Source organism: Panulirus ornatus, chromosome 30 (assembly GCF_036320965.1).
Source record: "Panulirus ornatus isolate Po-2019 chromosome 30, ASM3632096v1, whole genome shotgun sequence".
NCBI classification, from domain to species: Eukaryota; Metazoa; Arthropoda; class Malacostraca; order Decapoda; family Palinuridae; genus Panulirus; species Panulirus ornatus.
The window spans coordinates 167,294-188,032 of NC_092253.1; the positions used below are offsets into that span (position 1 = coordinate 167,294).

A 20,739-nucleotide genomic window follows, 5' to 3' on the forward strand; every position below is an offset into this window, starting at 1 on the left:
CCACGATAGCCAGCAGGTGAGTGAATATGTAAAACTAATCTTGATAATGAAACACATAGTTGCAAAACTGGTATGAAATGAATAATGAGGAAAAGATGTGTAACAACGGGCATTATGGATCATTCAAAGTGTTCAGTCAAACACTGCTTTCAACCAACTAAAAGTATGATGAATCTGATCTTTCCGTTTTTCAACCATCCAATCAGTGTACTTAATTATTTTTACTAACTTAAATTCATGTAATGATTTGCATATTTTGTGTGTACTACTAAGTCATGACAAGTTTGATCATAACGGCATCATGATTCACCAAAATGAGAATTCACCACAATAGACAGACCAGTTTTTCCACATACATTATACAGTTCTTAAACTGTTTGGATCTGATAAGAACAATATAGCAAGAACCATCGTCAGGAATGAGAGCCTTAGGGCAAATATTTTTGACTTTACTGCCATGTTCTGTTGAATATATCCTTGAGCTGCTATGGATCAGATCCTTGAAAAGATAAAGGAAGCATGATGTATGTCTAGGATTTCCAGTAAATAATTTGTATAGACTAAGGAAAGAGAATGTCTCTGGCTTAATGTGAATATAGGAGGATGGGAATGAGTGAGCTTGCTTCTCTTCTTGTGAAGAGAAAGAAAGAGAAAGTGCATGGGAATACAAGGGAAAGACAGACAAGAGAGGGCCAGTTGATCCATGTCTAAGTTATCTATTTTGAACTTAAATCTATCTATTTCTATACTAAGTTGGTGAGGTAAGGATGGGACAGTAAGAAGGCTCTCGCCCCACCCCAACTCCCTCCGATAATAAAAGCCGGCTTGGAAAAGAATGTAAGAAAAAAAAGATAAAATTCATTTGTGAAAGTAGCGTGAATGGAATTTAAAAGGATGGAAAGAAACGGAAATCCTACTGTAAAATCTTAATAAACTTTCCCACTCGCTGCTACACTTCGTTATTTCTCAGGGTCTGGAATAAGAAAATAGAGTTAATGAGTATGTATAAATTTTCCCACTGTGTTCATTCAGTAGACACCTGAACTGATGAAAAATTTTCCATCCGGTGTCAGAAGGTATATATAATTTTTGCATCTAAAAAGATCGACGGTAAATTATTCAAGCGTTCAACGCATCTAGCAGCAAATAAACTGCGTGATTTACGTAAGTTGTCAGCTATATTCACAAGTTTGGAAATGTATTAGGTTACCTGATGTCGATCCTTCCTGAAAGATACCTAACCTTCTTAGTCTTCTTCATATGCTAAGGTTTCTCAGAGAAAGAACCAGTTTCGTCGCTCGTCTTTACACTTGTTCCAATTTTTCCGCAACTTGTAGTTCGAGGACCAGAATTGGATTGCACATCTAAGGTGTGGCCTTACTAGAACATTAAAGTTTCAGAATTGTTTCTAGTGTTTTCTAGTCGATATCCATAGCTATGGAACCTAGGGTTGGTTTTATCTCCTCTTTAGTTGAGAGAGAGAGAGAGAGAGAGAGAGAGAGAGAGAGAGAGAGAGAGAGAGAGAGAGAGAGAGAGAGAGAGAGAGAGAGAGATTTACATAAATAGACACTAAAATGACCCGATAAAAACAAATTTTTCAGCAAAGGCGATTAGGTAACCATGAAGAGATTGAAAAGACTTTACTGCACTGAACACTTCTGGTGTGTGATGGACGGATGCCTTCTGGATGTTATTAGGGAGGTATGAGTTTAAAGCAGTGGTAGGTGAAGTGGTGCAAGCCGCATAATCTATAATAGTAGGGAAAACCTCGTTGGTTTTCAGGGGATTCAACTGAAACAAGAAAATTTATTTTTCTATATCAAATTGCAACATCCCTCACTGTCCACGAAGCTTGTTAATGATATTGTCCACCAGGCTGGTTAATGTCACTGTCCACTAGACTTGTTAATGTTATTGTCTACCAGGCTGGTTAAAGTCACTGTCTACCAGCCTAGTTAACTTTAGTGTCCACCAGGCTGATCAATATCACTACCCACAACACTTGTTAACGTTACCGTCCACCAGGTTGAGTAACATCACTGCCCACCAGGCTGGTTAATGTTATTGTCCCCGAGGTTGGTTTACACTATTGTCCTCCATGTTGGTTAACGTTACCGTGTACTAGGCTGGTTAATGCTATTGCCTACTAGGCTGATAAACTTTACTGTCCACCAGGCTGGTGGACTGTAGTTAACGCCACAATCCACCAGTTTGGTTAAAGCTGATACCTTTCCATATTGTAAAACTTTCAAAATCCCATATATTACCCACATTAACACTCCTCTCTCACATGCTCTCCTTTATTCTCTCCTCCTCATTTCCACTTCATCTCACGTGCATGAACTCCTTGTCATCCTTTACGCATGTTATTTCTGGTCCGCTCTAAGAATTTTATATCTTACCTTATCATCTGACCTTTCCTATTTCCCATATTTCACCACATCTTAATGATCTCTCCTTAACATCACTTCTTATTGATCACCCAAATCTTAAACCTTCCAACCAGAAAACTTTGCCATAGATATAAACTATTCTTACACCGACAGTATAAGCCTTTACAGAATGCTGGCAGCCTGTCTAAACTCATACATACCCTCTGTAATGCTTTAATGTCCACTTGTTATTCATCAAAAAACCTCAGAAGGCAGGTGAAACTCTGGACTTTGCTGACTGGCCTTCAGAATCATGCTGGTATATCAAGCTGGTCTCTTGGCTTGCTTCCAAAGTCACATCAACATACCAAGGTGGACTCCTGGTTGACCTTCATGCCCACATCACAGCCCCAAGCTGGAGCCCTGACCGGATCCCTCAGACCTTTATTGAAGCTTGTACAGCTCTCAGCCTATGGCTGTTTCAAGAAAGGGTGTGGGTGTTTGTTTGGTACCTAATTCTAGAAGCAATCTTACTTTGCTTATGATATGTTTCTCTCACGGAAAAAAATAAATAAGAAAAGATAAACTTTATGTGGAATGGAGAACTAAGAATGAGAGAGAAGTTTCATTACATGCAATATGAGACTGTTAGCCTTCAACGATACTACCAGTGGTTGAAATGCAGTTATGAAATAAACATTTAGTGTCCAAAGTGTGACATCAGGTAACTTTGTATCTATATTTGAATTGCTAGTTCAAGCTTACATTTTTCCTATTATATTCTTTCTCGATGACATATGTTGATATCATGAAAATTTATAGAACATATGATTATAGGCTACAATTAGGTCTTGATATCACGGGAAATGCATATTGAAGAGGAATATCAAGGTTCAAATAGTATCATCACAAAAGAGATATATTACACGTGGAGGGTGAACACGTCGTGGGAGGGGGGCAGCAGACACAGCTCTGCATACTGAACAGGATAAGGAAGTCCAAGGTCGACCGGGTGTTGTTGAGGCTCTGGAGGGGCACACTCCCCAGGTTACTCTGTACTGCAGCTCTGAATTTAACTAGACTTCTTTTTATCACTGATTTGAGCCTATATGAGAAGATCTCATCATTCATCGAAGTTTTTCTTTCTTCATTGTCGTCGATGTATTGGCGTTCTTTTTTCTTTAAGTTCTTGCGCTGGATATTAAAGAATCTGATTTTACAGGTGCTATATCATCCTAATTTAAATTTTTCAGCTACTACAGATTTGGTTTGACAAGTGGTAAATTTGTTCTCTTTGATTACTGTATATGTGACTGTACTGGTATTTCACGCCCTTTCCTTTAAACAAAAAATCCTATATGTTTATATCTTAATGAATGTTCTGAAGATTCGATGACATTTTTCCCAACAATAGATAAATTTCTTCTTCATGTGATGGGAGAGTGAATTGATTGATTTTGTACACAGTTCACTTATATTTCATCTATATTTCAACAGGTTTAAGTTACTTTCTTGTTTATCATCCTTGTACCTGACTCCTTAGGGCCATACTTTTCTACTCAATGACGTTTTGAACTTATGCTTTTGTTTGATATGGATCACAGTGGGATTATTCGTCGTTTTATGTTGGTTGTGCATTTCACTTCATCGTTACATCCACTGAAATAACATCTCTCTCTGCATGTTGGTCTCGTGCCAAACATTTTCTTTTCATATTTCTTCGTGGGTAAAATACTTGACCAACGATATTCATCTTTGTCATTTTGATGAAGTGGATACCACTTCGTTGTTTTTTTTTTTCTAAAGTGATTTAGATATACAACCAGATCTGGGACCACGTCTGCTCGCTCTTGCAGAGGGCTACTACAACCTCCTTCACCACCAACACCTCCTCCTTCCCTGGGAATCACTCCCTCCCTCACCACCACCAGCGTCTCCCTCTGTAACTATCACACCTTCCTTCATTGCCACGACTCCATCCCTCTCTGACCGCCACATCCTCACTCCATGGTTACCTAACCGTCCCTCACCACCATTATGTACCTCCCATCCTAACAACCATACCTTCCCTCACTACCACCACTTCCTATCTTCCAGGCTGCTACATTTTTCCTTACTACTACCACGCCCTTTCGCCCCTTCTACCCTGATCATCACATCATCTCTCACCACCAAAACCCCATACCTCTTTTAGTGACTACAACACCACACACACAACCTCACCACATTCAGGCATTCCGTCTCTGGCCACCGCTACTTGAAACGGTGGATGTAATTGTTCAGTGGTTCCAACCACCATTTTCCTGTCCATGCTTTCCATATTGCTGGCACAACCTTCTCGCTCAAAGAAAAAAAACATTTTTCCAAAGTTATTACAACCCAGTTGTCAGCAATTTCTGTCCAGCCAAGGAAATGGATAAACATTGGCACCCATGTGCATATCAACATATATATATATATATATATATATATATATATATATATATATATATATATATATATATATATATATATATATATATATATATATATCACTGGGGATAGGGGATTAAGAATACTTCCCACGCATTCCTCACGTGTCGTAGAGGGCGACTAAAGGGGACTGGAGCGGGGGGCCAGAGACCCTCCCCTCTTTGTATTTCAACTTTCTAAAAGGGGAAACAGAAGAAGGAGTCACGCGAGGAGTGCTCATCCTCCTCCAACGTTCAGATTGGGGTGTCTAAATGTGTGTGGATGTAACCAAGATGAGAAAAAAGGAGAGATATGTAGTATGTTTGAGGAAAGGAACCTGGATGTTTTGTCTCTGAGTGAAACTAAGCTAAAGGGTAAAGGGGAAGAGTGGTTTGGGAATGTCTTGGGAGTAAAGTCATGGGTTAGTGAGAGGACAAGAGCAAGGGAAGGAGTAGCACTATTCCTGAATCAGGAGTTGTGGGAGTATGTGATAGAGTGTAAGAAAGTAAATTCTAGATTGATATGGGTAAAACTGAAAGTTGATGGAGAGAGATGGGTGATTAATGGTGCATATGCACCTGGGCATGAGAAGAAAGATCATGAGAGGCAAGTGTTTTGGGAGCAGCTGAATGAGTGTGTTAGTGGTTTTGATGCACAAGACCGGGTTATAGTGATGGGTGATTTGAATGCAAAGGTGAGTAATGTGGCAGTTGAGGGAATAATTGGTATACATGGAGCGTTCAGTGTTGTAAATGGAAATGGTGAAGAGCTTGTAGATTTATGTGCTGAAAAAGGACTGGTGATTGAGAATACCTGGTTTAAAAAGCGAGATATACATAAGTATACGTATGTAAGTAGGAGAGATGGCCAGAGAGCGTAATTGGATTACGTGTTAATTGATATACGCACGAAAGAGAGACTTTTCGATGTACATATATACAAATACAAAAATACATACCTACACAGCTTTCCATGGTTTACCCCAGACGCTTCACATGCCCTGATTCAATCCACTGACAGCACGTCAACCCCGGTATACCACATCGATCCAATTCACTCTATTCCTTGCCCTCCTTTCACCCTCCTGCATGTTCAGGCCCCGATCACACAAAATTTTTTTCACTCCATCTTTCCACCTCCAATTTGGTCTCCCTCTTCTCCTCGTTCCCTCCACCTCCGACACATATATCCTCTTGGTCAATCTTTCCTCACTCATTCTCTCCATGTGCCCAAACCACTTCAAAACACCCTCTTCTGCTCTCTCAACCACGCTCTTTTTATTTCCACACATCTCTCTTACCCTTACGTTACTCACTCGATCAAACCACCTCACACCACACATTGTCCTCAAACATCTCATTTCCAGCACATCCATCCTCCTGCGCACAACTCCATCCATAGCCCACGCCTCGCAACCATACAACATTGTTGGAACCACTATTCCTTCAAACATACCCATTTGTGCTTTCCGAGATAATGTTCTCGACCTCCACACATTCTTCAAGGCCCCCAGAATTTTCGCCCCCTCCCCCACCCTATGATCCACTTCCGCTTCCATGGTTCCATCCGCTGCCAGATCCACTCCCAGATATCTAAAACACTTTACTTCCTCCAGTTTTTCTCCATTCAAAGTCACCTCCCAATTGACTTGACCCTCAACCCTACTGCACCTAATAACCTTGCTCTTATTCACATTTACTCTTAACTTTCTTCTTCCACACACTTTACCAAACTCAGTCACCAGCTTCTGCAGTTTCTCACATGAATCAGCCACCAGCGCTGTATCATCAGCGAACAACAACTGACTCACTTCCCAAGCTCTCTCATCCCCAACAGACTTCATACTTGCCCCTCTTTCCAAAACTCTTGCATTTACCTCCCTAACAACCCCATCCATAAACAAATTAAACAACCATGGAGACATCACACACCCCTGCCGCAAACCTACATTCACTGAGAACCAATCACTTTCCTCTCTTCCTACACGTACACATGCCTTACATCCTCGATAAAAACTTATATACATATATATATATATATATATATATATATATATATTTTTTTTTCATACTATTCGCCATTTCCCGCGACAGCGAGGTAGCGTTAAGAACAGAGGACTGGGCCTTTGGGAGAATATCCTCACCTGGCCCCCTTCTCTGTTCCTTCTTTTGGAAAATTAAAAGAAAAACGAGAGGGGAGGATTTCCAGCCCCCCGCTCCCTTCCCTTTTAGTCGCCTTCTACGACACGCAGGGAATACGTGGGAAGCATTCTTTCTTCCCTATCCCCAGGGATAATATATATATATATATATATATATATATATATATATATATATATATATATATATATATATATATATATATATACATTATCCCTGGGGATAGGGGAGAAAGAATGCTTCCCACGTATTCCCTGCATGTCGTAGAAGGCGACTTAAAGGGAAGGGAGCGGGGGTCTGGAAATCCTCCCCTCTCGTTTTTTATTTTCTTTAATTTTCCAAAAGAAGGAACAGAGAAGGGGGCCAGGTGAGGGTATTCCCTAAAGGCCCAGTCCTCTGTTCTTAACGCTACCTCGCTATCGCGGGACATGGCGAATAGTACGACACTCAGGGAATACGTGGGGAGTATTCTTTCTCCCCTATCCCCAGGGATAATATATATATATATTTCTTTCTTTTCTTTCTTTCAAACTATTCGCCATTTCCCGCATTAGCGAGGTAGCGTTAAGAACAGAGGACTGGGCCTTGAGGGAATACCCTCACCTGGCCCAATTCTCTGTTCCTTCTTTTGGAAAATTAAAAAAAAAAAAAACGAGAGGGGAGGATTTCCAGCCCCCCGCTCCCTCCCCTTTTAGTCGCCTTCTACGACACGCAGGGAATACGTGGGAAGTATATATATATATATATATATATATATATATATATATATATATATATGCATATTCAGTTTATGAGGTCCTTAGATTTGAAAAGAAGAAAGTTTCAATGAACTATGTACCACTAACAAATAAGAAAGATATTTCAATAGTTTGTTATGGCTTTATTACAGATTTTCAAATGTTTTTATTATTCTAAGAAAACACGGTAATACACAGTTGATGTTATCATTCGCAGGTGTCCCATTACCTCCAGATCGTCCTCACTCCATGAAATTTTCCTTATGGTCTAACCACTTTATCTTCCCCGTTGAACAGATTAGTTGTATGTATTTTCATACCATATGAGACGCTATCTCTTTGGTTGCAATCTTACTGTCGCTGAGTGGTGAGATGCTCTGATGTATTTTTTCACTTTTGTAGTATATACCTGCAAAAACAAGAGGATAATTTTGTAATAAAGATTTTTATGCTTACGGTTGTTTATTATCTAATCCATATATATATATATATATATATATATATATATATATATATATATATATATATATATATATATATATATATATATATATATATATATATATATATATATATACATATATATATATATATATATATATATATACATATATATATATATATATATATATATATATACATATATATATATATATATATATATATATATATATATATATATATATATATATATATATATACATATATATATATATATATATATATATATATATATACATATATATATATATATATATATATATATATATATATATATATATATATATATATATACGTATATATATATATATATATATATATATATATATATATATATATATATATATATATATATATATATATATATATATATATATATATATATATATATATATTCCTATGAGTCCACGGGGAAAATGAAACACGAAAAGTTCCCAAGTGCACTTTCATAATGAACGCTCGTTGTATGTTTTGGACAATCACATGTTTACCAAATGGCGTCCTAGCTTCGTCTCTTCGATGTATATCAACTGACTGTTATATTCCTCTCTTGTGTCTCTCCTGATGATGTGATTATTACACGAAAGTGCACTTGGGAACTTTTCGTGTTTCATTTTCCCCGTGGACTCATAGGAATATCTTGATCACGCGCAAAATTGTGATCCTTTCCAACATATATATATATATATATATATATATATATATATATATATATATATATATATATATATATATATATATATATATATATATATATATATATATATATATATATATATATATATATATATATATATATATATATATATATATATATATATATATATATATATATATATATATATATATATATTTTTTTTTTTTTTTTTATTTCTTTTTGCTTTGTCGCTGTCTCCCGCGTTTGCGAGCTAGCGCAAGGAAACAGACGAAAGAAATGGCCCAACCCACCCCCATACACATGTATATACATACGTCCACACACGCAAATATACATGCCTGCACAGCTTTCCATGGTTTTTCCCCAGACGCTTCACATGCCCTGATTCAATCCACTGACAGCACGTCAACCCCGGTATACCACATCGATCCAATTCACTCTATTCCTTGCCCTCCTTTCACCCTCCTGCATGTTCAGGCCCCGATCACACAAAATCTTTTTCACTCCATCTTTCCACCTCCAATTTGGTCTCCCACTTCTCCTCGTTCCCTCCACCTCCGACACATATATCCTCTTGGTCAATCTTTCCTCACTCATTCTCTCCATGTGCCCAAACCATTTCAAAACACCCTCTTCTGCTCTCTCAACCACGCTCTTTTTATTTCCACACATCTCTCTTACCCTTACGTTACTTACTCGATCAAACCACCTCACACCACACATTGTCCTCAAACATCTCATTTCCAGCACATCCATCCTCCTGCGCACAACTCTATCCATAGCCCACGCCTCGCAACCATACAACATTGTTGGAACCACTATTCCTTCAAACATACCCATTTTTGCTTTCCGAGATAATGTTCTCGACTTCAACACATTCTTCAAGGCTCCCAGGATTTTCGCCCCCTCCCCCACCCTATGATCCACTTCCGCTTCCATGGTTCCATCCGCTGCCAGATCTACTCCCAGATATCTAAAACACTTTACTTCCTCCACTTTTTCTCCATTCAAACTTACCTCCCAATTGACTTGACCGTCAGCCCAACTGTACCTAATAACCTTGCTCTTATTCACATTTACTCTTAACTTTCTTCTTTCACACACTTTACCAAACTCAGTCACCAGCTTCTGCAGTTTCTCACATGAATCAGCCACCAGCGCTGTATCATCAGCGAACAACAACTGACTCATTTCCCAAGCTCTCTCATCCCCAACAGACTTCATACTTATATATATATATATATATATATATATATATATATATATATATATATATATATATTTTTTTTTTCTTTCAAACTATTCGCCATTTCCCGCATTAGCGAGGTAGCATTAAGAACAGAGGACTGAGCCTTTGAGGGACTACCCTCACCTGGCCCAATTCTCTGTTCCTTCTTTTGGAAAATTAAAAAAAAAAAAAAAAAAAAAAAAAAAAACGAGAGGGGAGGATTTCCAGCCCCCCGCTCCCTCCCCTTTTAGTCGCCTTCTACGACATGCAGGTAATACGTGGGAAGTATTCTTGCTCCCCTATCCCCAGGGATAATATATATATATATATATATATATATATATATATATATATATATATATATATATATATATATATATATATATATATTTTGCTGTCTCCCGCGTTTGCGAGGCAGCGCAAGGAAACAGACGAAAGAAATGGCCCAACCCACCCCCATACACATGTATACACATACATCCACACACGCAAATATACATACCTACACAGCTTCCCATGGTTTACCCCAGACGCTTCACATGCCCTGATTCAACCCACTGACAGCACGTCAACCCCGGTATACCACATAGATCCAGTTCACTCTATTCCTTGCCCTCTTTTCACCGTCCTGCATGTTCCGGCCCCAATCACACAAAATCTTTTTCACTCCATCTTTCCACCTCCAATTTGGTCTCCCACTTCTCCTCGTTCCCTCCACCTCCGGGGTACACACATATATATACATATGTGTATATATATATATATATATATATATATATATATATATATATACATATATATATATATATTCTTTTTTTTCTTTTAAACTATTCCCTATTTCCCGCGTTAGCAAAAAAAAAAAAAAAAAAACAAGAGGGGAGGATTTCCAGCCTCCCGCTCCCTTCCCTTTTAGTCGCCTTCTATGACACGCAGGGAATACACGGGAAGTATTCTTAATCCCCTATGCAGGAAATGGCGAATAGTATAAGAAATATATATCTTTCCTTTCTTTCAAACTACTCGCCATTTCCCGCACCAGCGAGGTAGCGCCAAGAACAGAGGACTGGGCCCTTGAGGGAACACCCTCATCATGGTTCCATCATCTGCCAGATCCACTCCCAGATATCTAAAACACTTCACTTCCTGTAGTTTCTCTCCATTCAAACTTATCTCCCAAATGACTATATATATATATATATATATATATATATATATATATATATATATATATATATATATATATATATATATATATATATATATATATATATATATATATATATATATATAAACCACCTCACACCACATATTGTCCTCAAACATCTCATTTCCAGCACATCCACCCTCCTGCGAGGAGGGTATAGTTGCGAGGCGTGGGCTATGGATAGAGTTGTGCGCAGGAGGGTGGATGTGCTGGAAATGAGATGTTTGAGGACAATATGTGGTGTGAGGTGGTTTATATATATATATATATATATATATATATATATATATATATATATATATATATATATATATATATATATATATAGTCATTTGGGAGATAAGTTTGAATGGAGAGAAACTACAGGAAGTGAAGTGTTTTAGATATCTGGGAGTGGATCTGGCAGATGATGGAACCATGGAAGCGGAAGTGAATTATAGGGTGGGGGAGGGGGCGAACATTCTGGGAGCCTTGAAGAATGTTTGGAAGTCGAGAACATTATATTGGAAAACAAAAATGGGTATGTTTGAAGGAATAGTGGTTCCAACAACGTTGTATAGTTGCGAGGCGTGGGCTATGGATAGAGTTGTGCGCAGGAGGGTGGATGTGCTGGAAATGAGATGTTTGAGGACAATATGTGGTGTGAGGTGGTTTGATCGAGTAAGTAAAGTAAGGGTGAGAGAGATGTGTGGAAATAAAAAGAGTATGGTTGAGAGAGCAGAAGAGGGTGTTTTGAAATGGTTTGGGCACATGGAGAGAATGAGTGAGGAAAGATTGACCAAGAGGATATATGTGTCAGGGTTGGAGGGAACGAGGAGAAGTGGGAGACCAAATTGGAGGTGGAAAGATAGAGTGAAAAAGATTTTGAGTGATCGGGGCCTGAACATGCAGGAGGGTGAAAGGCGTGCAAGAAATAGAGTGAATTGGAACGATGTGGTATATCTGGGTCGACGTGCAGTCAATGGATTGAACCAGGGCATGTGAAGCGTCTGGGGTAAACCATGGAAAGTTCTGTGGGGCCTGGATGTGGAGAGGGAGCTGTGGTGTCGGTGCATTATTACATGACAGCTAGTGACTGAGTGTGAACGAATGGGGCCTTTGTTGTCTTTTCCTAGCGCTACCCCGCTCACATAAGGGGGGGGGGGGTTGTTATTCCATGTGTGGCGAGGTGGCGATGGGAATAAATAAAGGCAGACAGTATGAATTATGTACATGTGTATATATGTATATGTCTGTGTGTGTATATATATGTGTACATTGAGATGTATAGGTGTGTATATTTGCGTGTGTGAACGTGTATATATATACATGTGTGTGTGGGTGGGTTGGGCCATTTCTTTCGTCTGTTTTCTTGCGCTACCTCACAAACGCGGGAGACAGCAACAAAGCAAGATTATAATAAAATATACATATATATATATATATATATATATATATATATATATATATATATATATATATATATATATATATATATATATATGTGGGAACATCGGTGAAAGCAGCAAATGGGGTAGTGATAATAGATAGTGAAGGAGTGAGAAGATGGAGTGAGTATTCTGAAGGTTTGTTGAATGTGTTTGATGACAGAGTGGCATATATAGGGTATTTTGGTCGGGGTGGTACAAGAAGAGAGAGGGTCACGGAGAATGATTTGGTGAAGAGCGAAGTAGAAAAAGCTTTGCGGAAGATGAAATCCGGCAAGGCGGTGGGTTTGGAAGGTGTTCCAGTAGAATTTATTAAAAAAAGGGAGTGACTGTTGTTGATTGGTTGGTAAGGATATTCAGTGCATTTATGGGACTTGGTGAAGTGCCTGAGGATTTGTTTAATGCATGCATAGTGCCATTGTGCAAAGGCAAAGGGGATAAAGGTGAGTGTTCAAACTACAAAGTTGTAAATTTGTTGGGTATTCCTGGGTAATTAAATGGGAGGGTATTGATTGAGAGGGTGAAGGCATTTACAGAGCAGCAGATAGGGGAAGGGTAGTGTGGCTTTAGAAGTGGTAGAGGATGTGTGGATCAGGTGTTTGCTTTGAAGAATGTATGTGAGAAATACTTAGAAAAACAAATGAATTTGTATGTAGCAATTATGGATCTGGAGAAGGCATATGATAGGGTTGATAGAGATGCTCTGGGGAAGATTTTAAGGGTATATGGTGTGGAAGGTAAGTTGCTAGAAGCAGTGAACAGTTTTTACCAAGGATGTAAGGCATGTGCGCGAGTAGGAAGAGAGGAGAGTGATTGGTTCCCAGTGAATGTTGGTCTGCGGCAGTGGTGTGTGATGTCTCCATGGTTGTTTGATTTGATTATGGATGGGGTGGTTAGGGAGGCAAATGCAGAGTTTTGGAGAGACGGACGAGTATGTAGTCTGTTGTGGATGAGAGGGCCTGGAAAGTGAGTCAGTTGTTGTTCGCCGATGATACGGCTCTAGTTGCTGATTCGTGTGAGAAACTGCGGAGGTTGGTGACTGAGTTTGGAAAAGTGTGTGAAAAGGAAAGTTGAGAGTAAATATGAATAAGAGCAGGGTTATTAGGCTCAGTAGAGTTGAGGGACAAGGTGATTGGGATGTAAGTTTGAATGAAGAAAAACTGGAGGAAGTGAAGTGCTTTAGATATCTGGGAGTGGACCTAGTAGCGGATGGGACCATGGAAGCGAAAATGAGTCACAGGGTGGGGGAGGGAGCGAAAGTTGTGGGAGCGATGAAGAACGTGTGGAAAGAGAGAACGTTTTCTCGGGAGAGCAAAAATGGGTATGTTTGAAGGAATAGTAGTTCCAGCAGTGTTATATGGTCGCATAATCAGCAGAGGGGTATAAAATAACGGATTTTCAAGATCTATGCGGCGATCATTTTCATGACAATGTTTAGCGATCGCATTTTTGTGGTCATCCCTCAGTACTGAATGTCGATGCCATTATTACCTCTCCGTTACAGTCTTACAAGTCTGGCCTACATATATATATTCACATACCTTGCATTTGACGGCGTAAACACTCCCAATTGTTGCATGATTTAGCCTATTACTTATTAAGGTCTTGCTGATGGTGTTATTGTACTGGAAAGCAACAATACAAGGACTGTTATTTAGAACATGTCTTGAATTAGCTAAGTTGGGAGAATAGGGCAACACTAAACTTTTAGACTTATCCTTATTTGTCACGTCTTTGTTACAAGAAGCAAGAAATTTCTTCCTAGCTTTCCAGTAAACTTTGTTCACAAACCAATTGGGATAACATAATTGCCTAAAGATGCGTCTTATATGACTACATTCATCAACCAGGATTATGGGATCACATATCCGCAGTGCTCTTAAGAACATAGACATAACTACAGACATTTTTACAGATGAATCATGTACTGAGAATAATTATTACCACTCTCAGAGTTGGTAGGCATCCTTTAAGTTTAAAAGGACGAATGATCAGATTCTCTTTTTATCAACACATCTAGAAAGGGCAGTTTGCCTTCTTTTTCTCAATGAAGTCAAGAAATACTATCATGGCATAAAAGTGGTGGATGAATAGAAGGAGATGACTGAGGATAAGATTGATTTAGACAGCAAATATAATGGTAAGAATGTGTATGACAGCAGAGTATGTTCAAGCGACAGTGCCCTTTGAGTATAGAATTTCCTTCCTGCACAGTACGGATAGGTAATTACACATACACATTATAACTCCCTACTCCTATCAGTGTGTGTGTGTGTGTGTGTGTGTGTGTGTGTGTGTGTGTGTGTGTGTGTATAGAAATGGGGTAACACTAATGTATAACTCTCTCCCTGGGGCAAATACTAATCATACACACACACACACACACACACACACACACACACACACACACACACACATGAATACGATAAGATATTTCTAAACACATACGCAACCATAGACACAAACCTTATTACTGGAAAGTCATTCATCCGGGCATCCTTTGGCTGTCTTCGTCTACCATCCTCCGAATGCGTTGAAGGCAGTTATCACCACTACCACCAACAGCATCTTCACCTTCATTACTGGTGAGTCACCTCCCCCAGTTTTACCATCACCCGTACTATTACTACAAGTAGAACCTTTAGTGGTGACGATAACATTATCATCCCTACAGACTGTCTCACCACTCTGTACATCGTGAGCATCACCTTCTCTTTCACCAGTAGTATCAACAGCGTTTTCACTGTCACTGTCGATACCTACATCATTGACATCTACATCCCCACCAGCAACAGCACTATCTTTATCTGTATCACAAGCAGAGTCCCCAGCGCCACTATGCCCACCGACATCATTGACATCTACATCTACGTCAGTAAAATCATCATCTTTATCTGTTTCACTAGCATCATCATCTTTTTCACCGGTATCACCACCACCAGTGTCCCCAATGTCAGTAACTGCACTTACATAATTGACATTTACATCCCCACCAGTAATATCACCATCTTCATCATCAATAGTGTCATCATCAAGACCACCATTTCCACTGTGATGAATGACGGAGGATTCATCAGAGTTAAATGCCATAGCAGAGGTCAGGCTCAGAACCAGGAGTGCCAACATCGGCCTGTCTTTATATAGGCAGCCTATAGATGTTAACACAGCCATAGGTCACTCGCACTAATCTGTTTCAGAACATACCCATGAAGATGAAGTATCAGGAAAGGCTTGCCTGGGAAATCCTTCTAAATAAACGTCGGCACTGATGTCGCTATCACAGTATCAGGAGTTATCACAAAAAACAATAAAACGATTTTTGAATCGGTGTATTGGAAGGTGGTTATACACAGTAATGACGCAGCACTAGAAGATGCAAGCACTTGCTATCACTTTTAAATCGATAACACCTAAAGCTTTAGGAAACCGTGCCACTAGATCTACTAGGTCTGCAGGGAAATACCACTCTATGTGGGCACGCTTATCATTCTGAAGGTAAATTAACAGTCCAGGGACATCGACCAATTATGTCAAGCCCCTTACGCTATAACAGAGAAGCAGCGGCACAGCTACTGAGGGTTTGTCGAGATGAGAATGTAGGTACATACAGGATGAGATAGTGACGTGAGAGACCGAGATTACAAGGTTTCCGGTGCCATCTGACGAACTACCATGTACAGGCTTCTTAAAATCTCTATGGCAGTGTATCAGATTCGGTATTTCTTTTCAACTCTCATCTTACTTTCTGATTTGGTAGCTGGAATGGGAAAGAAGAAAGAAGTTGGACGGAAGAACCAGAAGTTAGATGTGTAATGTACAGACATACAAGCGCGTGGGAGGTTTGATGGATTCACATTTTTTCTTTTAGTTCCATATTCATATACCCCAAGTTTACAAGGGTTGTCTGCACTGATACATTTAGTTGATTTACAAAAACTAAGGCTAAGCAATGATTTGTTCATTTTTGATATAAACGGGTGACTGGAACATATCTCAGGGCTTATCTGTGTTATTGCCAAGGTCTTGAATGTATCTGTAGTTTGTGTCAAAGTCGTCTTCTTACTTCTCCAGTAAATACCTTTTTTTCTCTTCACCTGACATGGCTAAGGTTAGGGCATGTTTTCTCAGTGCCATGCGCGTTACCATAATTGTTTACTACTTCCTTCTTACTCAAGATGCCCTTGCTATATTTATCACTTCCTGCATAACTAAGGAAGCTGGCAACGTGCATCGTTCGGAGCCACAGTGACGTGAGTGTGTCTTGGCACAGTGTGCAGTGCAACTGAGCAGTTGATGCCCCGGGTCTTTTATGGTAGGTGCATCGTGGGTAAGAAGGGTCTTGGGATATGCTAAAGATGGAAGATGTCTTAGGCGTAAAACAAGAAAGTGCAACTCGTGTTTATCTTGGAAGTGTGGCTTCTAATGGGTGTAATGATTGGTGGGAAGGAGCTTAAGACTGAGTTGGGAGGACGAATGTTTATGTTTATTGCCTGTCGGGTTAAATCAGTGTGTATATGTTTTATCATTGATACATTTGTCTGAGGTAGGGGAGTGGGGGGATCTAGCTGTCATGTGTGATGCACAGAAACCACAGCTACCTATCCATATCCAGGCACCACAAACCTTTCCATGGTTTACCACAGACGTTTCACATGCCCTGGTTCAATCCGTTGACAGCACATCGACCACGGTATACCACATCGTTCCACTTTACTCTATTCTTGCACGCCTCTCACTCTCCTGTATGTTCAGGTCCCGATCGCTCAAAATATTTTTCTCTCCGTCCTTCCACCTCCCATTTCTCCTCGTTTCCCTCGACCTCTGACACATGTATCCTCTTTGTCAATCTTTCCTCACTCATTTTCACCATATGTCCAAGCCATTTCAACACACCCTCTTCTGGCCTCTCAGCCACACTCTTTCCATTACCAAACATCTCTCTTACCCTGTCATTACTTACTCGATCAATCACTTCACATCACACCATATCATTTCTAACACATCCACCCTCGCACATTTCACATGCCCTGGTTCAATCCGTTGACAGCACATCGACCACGGTATACCACATCGTTCCACTTTACTCTATTCTTGCACGCCTCTCACTCTCCTGTATGTTCAGGTCCCGATCGCTCAAAATATTTTTCTCTCCGTCCTTCCACCTCCCATTTCTCCTCGTTCCCTCGACCTCTGACACATGTATCCTCTTTGTCAATCTTTCCTCACTCATTTTCTCCATATGTCCAAGCCATTTCAACACACCCTCTTCTGGCCTCTCAGCCACACTCTTTTCATTACCAAACATCTCTCTTACCCTGTCATTACTTACTCGATCAAACACTTCACATCACACCACATCATTTCTAACACATCCACCCTCGTCCGTACAGACCCATCTATAGCCCAGGCCTCGCAACCATATAATGTTGTTGGAACCACTATTCCTTTAAGCATACCCATTTTTGTTCTCTGAGATAACGTTCTCTCTTTTCACACATTCTTCATCGCTCCCAGAACCTTCTCCCCCTCCCCCATCCTGTGACTCACTTCCGCTTTCATGGTTCCATTTGCTGATAAATCCACTCACAGATAGATTTATATCCCTTCGTACAGTACTCACCCTCCGGTCTGTTTAATCTCCTTCCTTGTCTTCATGACTTTACATTTCCCAAAGCTGAATTCTATAAGCCATTTATCTGACTACTTTGTATCCTTTTAGAGCTCCCCTGCAATATTTTGCTGTCTCTTTTGCTTTGTGCTCAATTCCTAATTTTGGCATCATCAGAAAGTGTTCAAATATGTTGACAAGGAACTCCAACACTAAGCTCCGAGTTAACCTGCTGGCCACCACCTACTATCTTGAGATGGATCTTCGGATATGTGCTCTTTGTTCCTTTCCTGTTATGTAGTTGTGCATCCATTTCGGAAATCTCACCTTTGAGCCCAGCTTGAACGTTTAGCTTTATCATGTATTCTGTGAAGAACGGCATCAAAGTCCGTCTGGCCGTCCAAGAATGTACAATCCATTCACACATTCTCTTTTCCCAAGATATTGCTTACTTACTCATACAGATCATATAGATTCTTTGCACAAGATCTCTTCCCTAAAAAGCTCTATGTTGACCTACACTTTATTAGTTTGTGCCAGTTAGGTACGCTTCTATTTGCTTTTTCATCTCCTTCTCTAGTATCCTGCAGGTACTCAGTAAGGATACTGGCCCATAATCTACGGCTTCTCTGTTACCTTTCATGAATGTTGGCACAACGTTAACTTTAATTCCAAAGGAACATTTTCTTTCACTGAGTGAGCCTTTACACATCAGATATGGTTTGGAAAGGGCTCCCGTGCGTTCCCTGAGACCAAGTAACATGATGCCACCTGCACTGTGGCTTTATAGGGTCAAGTTCCTTCATAAGCCTCATCATTTCCATTGGGCTGATAGTTTATCGAAGGTATGATTACATCCCTCGGCTGTTAATAATGGTGCCTCCGGGTCTTCAAGTGTGAACATACTCTGAGACATCATTTTCGAATCCTTTCATACGTCCTCATCTGTATTAGTAAACTTTCCCCTTAGTTCCTTAATGTATTGACATACTTCTAACTGTTAATAAGTTAATTTGCCCAATATAAACCTCTAAAATAGATTGGAAATTCTTTGGACTTATCAGATATGTTTGTTTCATGCCTCACCTCACATATGTCTATTCCCAGCCGTATATCCCACAACTTATTTCTTTTTTGTCTCTCATACAGAATATCTCTTCCACCATCCTGTTCCACCGTTAAGTTTCTCTCACCATTGGCCCTTTCTCTTGTGCCACCACTCTGCTATTGATTAAGTATATTACTCTCTCACCCCGATCCCACAATCACCCCCCCCCCCCACTCCCCGATACTGTAACGTAATCCCTCTCACCGCCTCCCGTTGATGGTGTTGCCTTGACGAGATAACCATGTGAAGCCTACCAGGTGTCCGCACTTCGACCCAATTTCATCCTAGACCCCCCTCATAATTGATTAGGTGGAATTCGTTCCACCTTGTAACCTCTGACCTCATCATCCTTGAATTTCGTGCCTTTACTAAGGAAGAGATATGACACACCTCTGTTGCAGTGACAAAAACTGCATTGTGTCAAGCAAGTGTGTTTCTCTCTCTCTTGGCCGGTCTTTCAAGTATTTTTTGTTTGTTTGCTGAGGTGGCACGGGCAAGTGGATTTCTTAATCAAGACCTTCTCAGTAACGCATATATATACATATATATATATATATATATATATATATATATATATATATATATATATATATATATATATATATATATATATATATATATATATATATATATTTTTTTTTTTTTTTTTTTTTTTTATACCTCGTCGCTGTCTCCCGCGTTTGCGAGGTAGCGCAAGGAAACAGACGAAAGAAATGGCCCAACCCCCCCCATACACATGTACATACACACGTCCACACACGCAAATATACATACCTACACAGCTTTCCATGGTTTACCCCGGACGCTTCACATGCCTTGATTCAATCCACTGACAGCACGTCAACCCCTGTATACCACATCGCTCCAATTCACTCTATTCCTTGCCCTCCTTTCACCCTCCTGCATATTCAGGCCCCGATCACACAAAATCCTTTTCACTCCATCTTTCCACCTCCAATTTGGTCTCCCTCTTCTCCTCGTTCCCTCCACCTCCGACACATATATCCTCTTGGTTAATCTTTCCTCACTCATTCTCTCCATGTGCCCAAACCATTTCAAAACACCCTCTTCTGCTCTCTCAACCACGCTCTTTTTATTTCCACACATCTCTCTTACCCTTACGTTACTTACTCGATCAAACCACCTCACACCACATATTGTCCTCAAACATCTCATTTCCAGCACATCCATCCTCCTGCGAACAACTCTATCCATAGCCCACGCCTCGCAACCATACAACATTGTTGGAACCACTATTCCTTCAAACATACCCATTTTTGCTTTCC

General features: G+C 39.8%; 1 protein-coding gene across 2 annotated transcripts; it reads right to left on the reverse strand.

Moving 5' to 3' along the window:
* Positions 1-7,849: 7,849 nt before the first annotated feature.
* On the reverse strand, positions 7,850-16,314 carry LOC139758547 (uncharacterized). 2 transcript variants are annotated; one of them, XR_011714862.1, is made up of 3 exons: positions 15,204-16,308; positions 14,279-14,362; positions 7,850-8,128 (listed from the first exon to the last, which is right to left on the reverse strand). XR_011714862.1 is itself a non-coding variant. In XM_071680068.1 (2 exons), exon 1 carries the CDS (start codon positions 15,906-15,908, stop codon positions 15,252-15,254), a length of 657 nt encoding a protein of 218 aa, XP_071536169.1. In that variant the 5' UTR covers positions 15,909-16,314; the 3' UTR covers positions 7,850-8,128; positions 15,204-15,251. The 2 variants fall into 2 exon arrangements, 1 of the variants encoding a protein (XP_071536169.1); XM_071680068.1 differs by lacking the exon at positions 14,279-14,362 and having other exon boundaries at positions 15,204-16,314.
* Between the last annotated feature and the right edge of the window lie 4,425 nt (positions 16,315-20,739).